General features: G+C 53.1%; 1 protein-coding gene across 4 annotated transcripts in view; it reads right to left on the bottom strand.

The window, feature by feature from the left end:
* The window catches only part of AXIN1 (axin 1), a 57203-nt gene that overhangs the window by 18730 nt on the left and 25569 nt on the right, over window positions 1-12904 (bottom strand). For all 4 annotated transcript variants that reach the window (XM_082429902.1, XM_082429903.1, XM_082429904.1 and 1 more), the window contains exon 3: window positions 1833-1973. In XM_082429902.1, coding sequence (XP_082286028.1) covers window positions 1833-1973 — 141 coding nt within the window. The remainder of the gene's footprint in view (window positions 1-1832; window positions 1974-12904) is intronic.

Below are 12904 nucleotides of genomic sequence, written 5' to 3' on the forward strand. Positions count from 1 at the left end.
CTGTTTCTCATGTACTCTGACAGGGCACCTAAAATCCATACACTTCTGAGGATCAGGCACCATCCTCAGAATCTATGCCCGAAGTCAGTGGACTAGGAAGCACTTCGCCAGGTGGAGGCGACCCTGAGTTGCCATCAGAAATAATTTAGATGAAACACATGATCCTATTTTTTGCCTCATATATGTTCAAACACCTGCCACAATTTTACACTCCTAATTCTCGACTATGCCTACATTTCTGAGTCTCAGTGTAAACCAAGATGGATAGACCATCAGGGAAAAAAATATTTTAAAATTTTTAGATCTTCCCTTTAGCAAACACATATGTCCTTTTCTTGGAGAGAATTAAGGGACTAATTGTCATTGCAGTAACTGAGTTTCGGGGAAGAGGAAAACAGATCTCGTTCTGTCAGCTGCTCCCGGGGGTCTGAAGGGCTGCAGTTCGTTGGAACCCTTCTATGTGATACTTTATATTCATGGAAGGTAGTGTTTGAAACCCCAGTAATTTCAAATAAGTTGTTAAAAACATGTCAACATTTTATATTAAAGATTCAAGACAAAGGAGAAGGTAATGATGAGAAATGCCCCACAGAGACTCAGCCTGACGGGATGACGCCTCCACCGTGTGGTCACCAAAGGGGAAGAGAAAAGGCACCAGATGCACACAGCACGGGGCTGCAGGAACCTGTTCAGAGACCCGTCCCGTCAGCGGCCTGACCCCCCATCCCATCCAGCAGCCTGACCCATCCCGTCCAGCGGACAGCGTGGAAAGCAGCACAAAGACACAGGCAACACAAAGCATATACTGAGAAGACGGCCCACAGAGCAAGACCTCAACGTGGAAAGGCCTGCTCACCTACAAAGACGAGCACAGCAGCCTTTTCCTCTTTATTTAAACCTATCTGACCTCTAGACCCTAGCCAGGGCGGGGGCAGAGTCCCCATGACCCGCTGAGAGCAGCCAGGGCCACAACCCCATGTGCTCTCGTGGGGACAAGACACCTGCGGATGCGGCCATGGGCCCACACCTGCTGGCTTCACAGCCAAAGGCTGCCTCCCGTCCTGGACCTGGGCCCGGCCAGAACCTCCCCCTCGGTGGTGGTCAGACGGCAAATGGCGTACGACCGAAAGCTGGGCGAGCCTGACACTCATGGGTGGTGGAGTCAGGGTCCCACGTGACCCAAGCAGGCAGACAGGCAACACCCTGATGTGACATGGGCATGTCTGACACAATCAAACTTCTGACGCACGCCTGGGTCCCCAAAGTCACCTGCTGAACCAAAGAGAAAGGTATCAGAAACAGGCACTTCCCCCAAGGGAGGGTTTTCCCTGGAGAGGACAATGAAGGAAGCTGTCACCATCAAGTGACACAGAGGCTCAATGTGGTTCCTGTGGCCCCTGGTGGCCATCCCTGAGCCGTCGGGCACAGAAGGCCAGTACAGAACCACGCTGAGGGGACGACAGGCACTGCTGAGCAGGTAAGACGGCTTCCAGATTAAAGGAGCGTGATCGCAGAGCAGGATGGACTGGAGACGCCCTCGGGGACGGCCTGCCTTGGCCGCGCCTCCGACGTGAACACCAGAGAGACCCAGAACCTGGGGCGCCAGCCCAGGCAGCTCTGAGGCTTTCCCTCTTCCAAAGGTTCCAGCAGCCTTCGGCCTGGAGGGAAGCAACTACAACAAACCTTGGCTCCAGTTTGCTTGAGGATTTCTAGCGACACTCCCTGCAATGCGGATGCACTGACACCCCACTGGGGAGGGCCCCAAAACAGCTTCTGGGGAGATGGCCCTGGCTTCCCCCTTAGGGGCTGCTCTCCCAGGCAGGGGCACTTACACGCTGCTGTCGGTGAGGGACAGGCTGTCAGCATCGCTGGACAGGCTCTGCTGCTCACTGTCGTTGGCGCTGGTGGCTGGGGCGAGGGCATAGCCAGAGTTGACGTAGTAGGGGTTGACAGGCTCCCGCCAGGATCCATACCTGCCAACAAAGAGGCACGTTAGCAGCTGCCGGACAACGTCCTCGTGCATCAATCCACATTTTCAGAATCATCTGATATCCCAATATGTCAACTACAGACGCAAACAATTCAGAAGACAGAGCAGAAAGGGCTGGCGTCTCCACCCTGCCTCCCACCCCGCTGTCCTTCCCAGGGAGATGGGCATCTCCCACATCTTCCCTCCACATTAGGCAGACGTGTAAGTGAACACACGGAGCGTTATTTGGGTTGGCATTTTTATGCACATAACTGGAAATGGGGCACGGCTGCTCTGCTCTCGCTGCTCCTACAGAGCGCTGCCCACAGACTCGCTAATCTGTCGCAAAGCCACCCGACCCTGTGGGCACAGCCGCAGCACCGGTGCCACGGCCCCCTCAAGAGGGTCACGGAGCGGGGCCAGGGCTCCCGGGCACTGAGAACTGCCACAGGACGGATGAGGGCGATGGCGGGTGAAGGGACCTGTGGGTTTAACAGTGGCTGTCTTGCTGTCCCCCCCACCCCAGCCACTTCCTCCCAGGAGCAGTCCAGCACTCCCTGGGTGGGACCCAACACCACTTGTCTAGTGACTAGCCAGAAACTGACACCTGGGTTTAGTTTGCATTTCCCTGGTTGGTGGTCAGGCTGGACGTTTGGGTGTCACTTAAATTCCCTCCTCTTTAAATTACCTGTTCATACCTCTGTCCATTTTCTATTAGACTGTTTATGAGTTTCTTAGTGATTTACAGATGTCTTTAAATATTCTTACTATTAACCTCTGGTTATATACGGGAAAAATATTTTCTCCCTAAATGTCACTTTTTAACATTGTTTATGTTGATCTTGATATTACAAAAGTTTTTTATTTCTGTGAAATCAGATTTACCAATCTTTCCCTTTATAGATTTTTCTGTATCTTACATAGGCCAGCTTTCCTCATTCAAAGAACAAATATATTCTTCTGTTTTTCCTCAAATGCTTCAATAGTTGTTTTTTTTAAATTTAGATCTCTACCTGAAATATGTGCGTATAAAACCTACCTACTCCCTTGCATCAAAATGGAGAGCCAGCCATTAGCATTAAGTACTGCACAATCCACCTTGTTCTGAATCCATTCACACCTAACTCCCGAAACACATGCATCGATTTCTGGAGTCTACCCTGCTCTGCTCATCCCATGACGGCCCTACCGGCCCTTCGCTGCTGCTCCCCACACTGCCTCCTCTTCCCAGAGCCTCCCTGGAAGCAACGCTGGTCAGTCCCCGCGGGTTGCCGAGGGCTACGACGTGCTGGGGGCCCATCGAGCCCGTGCAAACGCCCCTGGCTCCAGCCTCGCTCTGGTCAGGGCGCTCGTGAACAGCAGCTGCACTGACTCCAGGGACGTGGTAGGAGTCACCTCGTCCCCTGGACTTGTGTCCTCGATGCGGGAGGAGAAGGGACCACAACGCTTCTAAGTTGACGGAGCCCCGCGTGGACGCCCACCACCGGAAGAACAGAACCTCTAGAAGCCCTGGTTTGTGCTGTGCGCACACTCAGGAAAAGGCACTTTAACGAGACGGCGGGACCAGGCACCTTTCCATCTTGGACGCCTGTCATGCAGCACACGTGGGCCAGGCTGGGCAGCACAGCTGGAGAGGAGCGGCCCACCTCCCCAGGGGCCACAAGCGCAAACAATGCAGAAACGGCACCCCACCTGTTCTGCCACTGAGGCCACAGCAGTGGACGGTGATGTGGCACACGACTCGCCCGCCAGCTCAGGATCAGGTGCTCATCATCCCCACACCACAGGGGGACACTGCAGACGGTCAGTCACCACGCACCACGGTCCTTCTGACCCACCCACGGCAGCCTGAGGGCATCCCCGGAGCCCACTAACATGTTCCGGCCAAATGAGGGCAGCGGCAGCGCCACAGAGGCTTATGGGAAGGGATGGGGACACCTTCACAGACAGGGACCCGCACCTGGTCCTACGTTTACGCTGACACGGAGCAGACGTCTGCAACGTCACGCTCTTTCTCAGGGACACTGCTATTCCTCTGGTTCTTTAAAAACAAAACCGCCAATGCTGTCACCATTAACAGACACTGTTAACTCAGATCACAGGGAGCGCTAAGCTGCTCTTCAGTGTCCCCGTCACATCGTGGCCAGCACCCCGCACACCCACGAGGGCAGGACCAAGCCTGCGACGCCAACGCACCAGGGCCGTCTGCTCCCTCCTCTGACAGGTCCCAGGCACGTCTTTTACGCGTATAGAAAAACCAGCTTTGAGGCGATCAGCAGGAAAAACATGGATCCTTTCCACGGCCTCCAGTACAGAGCAAACCCCACTATGTACACAGCTCCCAGTCCAGACACAAAGGGAAGCAAAGGGCTGTCGAGAGAGAACAGAAAGGAGGGAGAGCAGCGAGGTGCTGACCGTGGACAGGAAGGCTGGCTTTCAGGACAGAGGCGCTGCAGGCTGCCGCACGACAGAGGAAGTCCTGGGAAATGTCACTCGGGGGACGCTGGGCTGCTCCCCACAAGACGGCCAGGAACCAGAACCCAAATGTGGCATCCAGGGAAACCTCCAAGCTCTCTGTAGTTTCCAGTCCTCAGAATAAAAGCCCACCGGGGACTGTCCGGCCTCCCCGTCGCCTGCTCTCTGGGGTTGCTGCTGGCAGGATTTTGCTTTCCATCCTTTCACACTCAACCCTCCTAGATCCTTTTACTTTTGTGTGTCCTTTGTAAGCAGCTAGCCTTTTCAAGTTCCAGTTTGACCATTTTTCCTTTTAATTGCTTCCTTTGGTCCTGCTGCATTCAGTGTGGTTACAGAGAGTGGATCCACCATCTCATTGTTTGCTTTCTGTTTGTCACAGCTGTTCTATTTTCTTTTGTTCTTTCTTGTCTTCTTTTGGAATATTTTTTATTTTCCATCTCCTCCCTCTAACAAAGTAAGCCTTTTACTATTCTTTCAGTGGTTCCTTTAGAGATTATAATAGGTACCCTTGATGCATCAAGGTCCAATTAACTGCATTTTACCTGTTCCCAGGCAACACATGGTCAGAATTAACTCCACCAGGGACAGTCCAGTGGTTAAGACTCCGAGCTTCCACTGCAGGGGGCACGGGTTTGATCCCTGGTCAGGGGACTAAGATCCCGCATGCCCCCCAAAAATAATTAACTCCACTCACCTCCCACACACACTCATGTGCTGTTGCTATCCTGGATTTTAATTCAGTGTAATGTCTTAAATCCCACAAGACATCATCAGTATTATTTTATCCCGCCAGCAGTCACCTAGAGTTACCCACATACTTGCCCTTTCCTTCCTGCATTGGGTGTTTCCACCTGAGAGCATTTTCCTTCTGCCTGAAGAACACCCTTAAGTATGTCCTTTAGTAAAGGGGTTGCGGCTGACAACTTGGTGTTTGTTGGTCTGAAACTGTATTAATTTCCCCTTTATTCCTGAAGGGTATTTTTACTGGGTTGGAATTCTGGTTGGTAATCATTTTCTGTTTCTAGGGAACTTTGTAAGCTTTTGGTGGGAATGTAAAATGGTACAGTCTCTGTGGAACACAGTGTGGCAGTTCCTAAAAATTAAAAGAGTCACCATATGATTCAGCAATTTCCCTTCTTTGCATATAGCCAAAGGAATTGAAAGCAGGGTCTTAAGAGACGTCTGTACACCCAGGCACTTTGAAATGTCACTCCTCATCATCGACCTCTCCACCTCCCGCAGCTCCTGGGAAGGTGAGGTGGTGCCGGCGCCACCCACCCACCCTGTTGCTGCCCCCCTGCCACACCCACCCCAGGCAGGCTCTCCTCCAGGCCCAGGGCCTGAGGCCAGAGTGCCACATCAACCCACACCTGGGATGCACAGCGGACAGACACACCACAGACCAAAAACAGCAGGCAGCGCGACCCTGACATGGAGGTCGAGCTCGGACCCCGTCCACTGTCCCAGGAGTGGCCTCTAGAGCTATTCCTATGTTCCAAGATGCAGGCCACAGCCACATAGTGACTGTTGTGTCTTCAGCCGCCTTCAACCTGGCTCCTAGTCCACCTCCTTCCCGAAGTGACATTCTCAAGAGCCTGGGCCAGTCGTTCCACAGAATGTCTCACGTGAGATCTGCGTCTAAAATTTCTGGCAGAACGTCACAGAAGCGATGCTGTATCACCTCAAGGAAAACCATGGGACTTCCCTGGTGGCGCAGTGGTTAAGAATCTGCCTGCCAATGCAGGGGACACGGGTTCGATCCCTGGTCCAGGAAGATCCCACATGCCACGGAGCAACTAAGCCCTCGCACCACAACTACTGAAGCCCGTGCGCCTAGAGCTCGTGCTCCGCAACAAGAGAAGCCACCACAATGAAAAGCCCGCGCGCTGCAACAAAGAGTAGCCCCTGCTTGCCGCAACTAGAGAAAGCCCGTACGCAGCAATGAAGACCCAACGCAGCCAAAAATAAAAATAAATAAAACAAAATAAATTTATAAAAAAGAAAAAAAGAAAAACACCATGCCGGTTGATCCCAATATCGGTGGCAAACCCAGTGCCTGTCAAGTGTTTCCACTCTAAATTTATTACTTTTCCTTTGTAATTAAGACGTAATTTGTGGCGGAGATACTTTGAGATTATATACAAATCCTGTTCACACCCATCACTTGATCTGTATTTATCAGTTGGCGTCCTATGTACCCGAGTGGATTTTTATTTTATCCAGTGGATTATAATCCATTCCTTCCGGCTCTGCTCTTCCCAGAGCCCAGAGTCTGTCTGAGAACACTCCCCCACTCCCAGTCCCAGCCCTGACAGATTTCCACCAAGGAGGTATCCGTAAACCTCCTTACCTGGATCCCCAAGGCTTCCTCCTCCACATTTTTTATCACATTGTCTTGTATTCTTGAGTGCCTGATTATTTTTCATTCAGTACCTAGTTATTCTGGATGGAAAGCCAGACACTGTGTGAAAATCTTTCTAAACTGGCCGCCTGGGATGATGCTTTCTTCCCCAGAGCGTATGCATTTTACCCTGGCCTGTGGCTGGGGCACTAGGAATCCAGCCACCTTAATCCAAAGTCAGGAACTGAGAGAGTCCGGGCTGGGCTGCAGGCTCTCAGAGGGCCCCCTCTTCCCAGGGTTGGGGGATCCCGACCCACGTGTGGGGCACCTTCCTCCCAGGCAGGCCCCAGCCCCCTGGAGCCCAAGGACCAGCCACACTTTCCAGACTGAGACAGTCTGGTCTACCTGGGCTCCCTTCTCCGATGGGGCTGCCATTCCTTCCTGCTTGGTTAGCTCTCCAAAGGCTTCAATCTGATTAAAAAGAAAACCAGTTCCCAGCGTTTCTAGCTATTCTCAGCAGTTTGCCCTGAACTGTGTGGTTGTCCAATACTAGAAGTGTGATTCCTCCATTTAATGGGAGACCTCCTACCCCCTGGAAATCCTCTGGATGAAAGAGGATTCCTAACTTGCACCACTCCCGGGAGGAATGTCGATTAGACCTCTCTGCCGGCCCCACCACCTGCAGCCCAGCCTGAGTGCTCGCCGCACACAGCCCCGCAGAGCCCAGTGGGTGAGGCCTCATGGAATCACTTCTTCACCTTGGTCAGCATCCTTCAGCAGAAGTCTTGTGATTTTTTACTCAGAAATTCAGGCACATACTGCATTATGCTTCACGTTATGCTCCTGCTTGTTCTGGCATAAAAGTAATGCCTTAAGTGGCTTACCAAGTCCGCTGAGCATTCCAGAAACACACTCAGGTTCCCGTCCTGCAGCAGCTTCACACGCTCAATTTGAGAAGCAAGGCTTCTGGTTGCCGCGGCGAGACAGTCCCTGTGCCGCTCACCTTCACGTGGGTCTGGAGGAAACGCTGGAGACCAGATACTCCACTCCCTAACTGTCTCTCCTAAGCAAGGTGGGAGATCTCTGAGGGGCCAGTAAGGTGCAGTTTGCTTTTTTTAATGTTATAATTTGGCCACATACAAGTGCAGTTGCCTCAAGTACTTCCTAGAATTTTACTTGTGATTCTACTGGCCCCTAAAATCCCAAATCTGCCTGTGGGACACTGGTCCTTGCTAGTCACTGGGCCTTGGCCCACACGGAGTTGCTAACTGTGGTGTGCGGTGCCCATCTCTCCTCCGGCAGGTGGCAGCTTCGGAATGGCGCCTGGCACGCGATGCATTCACTTGCCGACGGGGGACATGGCCCAGCTACAACCTGAGGTTAAGTAGGAAAGGCACTTGTCTCCGTGCCAGGTGCCGCTGGGAACACAGCCAACGAAACAGTGTGGGACGGGGCAGGGATGTGAACAATGATTAAGGTCATTTCAGACAAAGAAAATAAACAGAGACCAGAGGAAAGACGGAGCCTACGTGGCTTCCCCAACCGGTCAGACATGAGGCCCACTCCATAGTGGGCCTCAGCACAGCCCTGGGAGCCCTCCCTGCCCCCGTACCCAGCACCCTGCCACCCACTTCCTGACTCTGGATGCTGGAGTCGTTTCCGACCGTGGCAGCCTCGTGTCTCAACCCACAATCCTTCTGCTCAGTGCCACACGTGCTGGAACTGGCAGGGCCCAACCCCCAGGAAGTCACACCCATCTTCACCCAACACCTACTCCTCACTGAGCTCAAGCCTCACCACGTCCCAGGCCCACATCTGCGTGCGGGGGGGCTGGCCTGGGCACTGTGGGGGTCCCTGCTCACACGGAGGTGTTGGGAACGCACCACTGCACACTGTTCACAGAGGCCTGCAGTGGGAGCTGTTGGGTGGGAGGCTTGCCACATGGCCAGAATCACTACCCCAAAGGGACAGCAAGTCCACTCCTGAGAGCACTTCCTCCATCAAGACCTTTAACTGATTAAAGGTCACACCTTCTGGACGAAACAAACCATCCCAAATGCGACCGGCATACCACCTGCTGAAACAGCATATCTATCCATGCACACACTCGTGGTCCTCGGCATTAAGGAAAACGCGCTTTCCTCCTGCCCACAGGGAGGCAGTTGGTGGCGCGGCCACCTGGTCTTTAAGGCAAACGTGCGCTGCTTCCTCGGCCCTGCACCCCTCGCCACGCTCACCCCGCTCCATCTCTGCACGTGCAGCCCCGCAGCACCTGGGAGCTCAAAATGCTCCGGGCCACGGACACTTCAGGGTCTGAGGCCAGGGGGCCTAGAAGGGCAGAAGTGTGATGGAGGGAGGGGACTGCCGCGCTGCCCAGGGTCCCCGCCCTGCCCACACCACTCTCTTCCCTGAAGAGACCATCCATCGTGCACGCATCAGTTACCACGGGAACCACAGCACAGGTCCTCAGTGAGCAGAGGCCGAAGCCCACTCGTGCCTTGGCCCTTCCTCCTGGGCAGGTCTAGGGCCTCCACCTGCCTCTCCCCAGCCCAAAGGCCACAGCTGCCACGTATCTTAATTCCTACGCTGCAGTGCCTCCAATAGTGCTACGTAATTCAACCAGACTCCGCAGTTGCTTCCAACTGAAGGGCTGATCAGAAGACCCTGACTCTGGAAATAGGAATCCCGCCTTCCTTTGTTTAGGGGAGCAGAGGGGGCAGTGTTGCTTCCTTCTCTGGGGTCTCCATCAACTCTTCAAGGTGCAAGAAAATCCAGAAACCTCTTGTCTCAAGGTCTGGCCCACGCTCACCCCCTCACTCACAGACGTGGTGTGAGGAGAGCTGCGGCTCGGGCTAGGCCCTGGTGAGCTCGCCCCGCCTGCTGGACCCACCTACCCATCGTCAGCAGGAACCGACCCCTCTCCGCCTTCGGCTGGTTCTGTGACCACGCCTGGCTTCCACACCTGTAAACTGAGGAGAGCAGACCCAGAACGAGCCCCACAGGCCCACGCACGTTGCTAAGTGGGAGCGGGCGGCCTCGTCCTATGAGCAGGAGGGCAGAGTCCTGCTGCCCTGGCAAAGCATCAGGAGAGGTGGGCTCTGGTTCCTGTTCTCTGTTTTTAAACCCACAGAGAATAGTATAGTTACGGAATTCATGGGCAGGAACCACAGCGATGCTGAACGGGTGTAAGGGAACATGGCTGACCTTCCCCATGCTGCTTCTGCCAGAGAGCTTCTCTCTCTCTAAGCAAACGTGAGGATTTAACTTTCAGAATACGTAATTCATTTGTATATTCAAACATAAGAAAGGTTAAAGTTACACCCCTGTGAGCAGGGGGGTTTATCATCCCCATTTCAGAGGATGAGGGGAGCTGCCATCTGGTCTGCTCGGCCGGCCTGCAGGAACACGGACGCTGCGTCCCCTGTGCTCCTAAAACCCTGGGTCCCTGAGAGAAGGCACATGATGTCTTGCACACAATTACAGAGCACAGTGTGAGGGCTTCTGACACACGTCCACCCTGTGCGGCCGCCACCGTGACCGAGAGGATGAGTTCGTCCACCCCCCCCCCTACGCCCCGGTTTCCTTGTGCCCCTTCCGATCCCCTGTCCAGCCCCACCCCCACCATCACTGTGTTCTCTAGAATCTCACACAGGAGCACACGCCCCCTCTCATCTGCTTCTCCTGCTGGCACATGGCTCCTGCAGTCCACGCACGTCGGCCCTCTCATGCTGAGTGCTGCCTGAGGATTGGGGTGCTGCAGCGCGCCCTCCACCGCCCGGCAACCGCTCTCCTCTGGGGCTGCACGGCTCCACAGCGGGCCAAGGCCAGCGCCCACCCTTCACTGCACCAGCTCCAGCGGCAGGGAGTGCGGTCTATAAAATCACCTGGGGGAGGGCACCCAGACCAGAGCTCTCTTCCCCCCCACCCTCAGGGAGCCCAGCACTGAGGGAGGAGCTCCCACCCAAACCCCAACAGACATGTGGGGCTCGCCCCGCGTCCGACCCCACCCGTCAGGAGGAAGGCAGACAGGGCGGCTCCCAAACAAGGCCACTTGCCCTAAAGCTCATCTTCTCACATTACAGCACCCTCAACACCAGAGAAAAACCACCAAGACAAAGGCACAGATGGCGAGGACACTTCCTCATTTCACTTGTAAGTCCAATTTTTTTTTCCCACGCCACGTGGCTCACGGGATCTTAGTTCCCGGACCAGGGATCGAACCCGGGCCTTTGGCAGTGACAGCCCATGTCTTAACCACTGGACCGTCAGGGAATCTCATTTCAGATCAATCTCTACAAGATGCAGAGCACAGACCCACACGTAGGATGTGCTTTAGTTTTTTTGAGCTGCGGTGACATTTAAATGCACGTTGCCACATTCACACACAGATGCTATTACTTTCAAATAACTTACTACCTCTGCAACCAAAGGTCAAAAAGTTTATACTAAAAAATGTGATAGAAATCAGGCCAATGTCAGTATAAAAATCTCTGTTTTACAGACTCCAAGAAAATCAGGAAATCTGGCCTCTGTGCAAATGATCAGCCCAAGGTCAGCAGAGTCCCCCCACGTCCCCACTTACACACCGATCACAAGCTCTGCTTCGATGACAGACACTTGGGGTCACCACTGGGGTCAGGAACAGGTGATGTCAGAGGTGAACAGGGGCCACAGGGCACGTACACTACCTCCCTCACAGAGCTCAGCGATAACTCGGGATGGAGGAGACGCAACACTGAGAAAATGAGTCACCTGGTGGCACCAGGGGGAGCTTCCTGCTCAGCCATCATATTACCTGTGCCATGAGGCTGCCTCCTGATTCCACACTCCTTTTATTTATTTCATTTATTTTTATTACCCAGCTGACACACGCCACCCACCACCGTGACCGAACTCTGAATTGCACAACACATCAAAGGCCATTAGGGTCAAAATTCGACAGGAGGATGTATGTTCTGTGGAACAGGGACAGCACAGACTGGATATGGTGGCCACCGAGGCACCAGTCACACCTGCCCCCTAAGAGGCAGACACTGGTGAACCTGGCCCCAGGGTGGCCTCCAGGGCCCAATCTGCCCTCACCACCACTTACCAGCTACTAACCTCGGGCAGGTTCCTCCCCTGCAAAGTGGACCGACAAGGGTCGCCTCTTTGAAAGGAGTCCAAGCATCCTACAGAACAGCACACACAAGGCAATGCCGAGGGCCAGACTATGCAGAAGGCCCTCAACTCAGACGGGTCCCCACGCTGTCCTGCACGGTGCCCCACACAAGGAACAGGACAAGGCTGTGTGGTAAAGGCTGCAGGTCACAGTCAAATCCCACAATTCCACCTAACTTCCTGTACGATGCTTAAAGAAGCATACTCAAAGCTCTGAAGTCAGAAGAACATCATACTCAAGGGGGAGGCCAAGCACTCCTGACTTGAAAAATTCACAGAGGAGAAAGCCGGGGTGGGGGGGCTTGTTATAATTTCCTCTTTGCCACAAATCTTTTATGTAGCTATGCTACGCAAACCAGTAACTCTTTATAATAACTGTTGAAAATTCACATTGTGGGTGAAGTGGATTATGGAGCCCATCTTCCCAGGGAAAAGATTACACATGTGTCGAGAAGACTCTGGAGGGATTCACATAGAACAGTGCTACCTCTGAACAGTGGGGTATCAGATCGTTTTTCACTTATCTTTATTTTTCAATTTTCCTGCACCAAATATATTTCTTATATAACTTTGATAATAACACGTCCCTGGATGTTTATTGCTGCAGAGCAGTTGTTGGTATCTATGGAACAATATATATGAAGACCACTTTGAAAATTATAAAGCGCTATACAGAAGTCACATCTGGAACTTGCCAACGAGAGCTCAAACATGGTGACAACCAAACCAGAAACCCCGTTCCTCTCTGCTTAGTGTAAACACTGCAAATTTAAATCAGCTTTCTCTGCTCACAACCGGTTTCTCAAATGTCAGCAGAAATCTCTTCAGGACCTGGACTTACACAAATGTTTCACATCAGATTTTTAGGTTACATGGATTTGATGAAGAGGAAGTTTATGTGGTAGTGTTTAAAAAGTGGAACAAAAAATGTTTCACAGAATCTGCCATCATGATTTTTA

This window comes from Balaenoptera physalus (genome assembly GCF_965194825.1).
Source record: "Balaenoptera physalus genome assembly, chromosome: 16".
Lineage (NCBI taxonomy): Eukaryota > Metazoa > Chordata > Mammalia > Artiodactyla > Balaenopteridae > Balaenoptera > Balaenoptera physalus.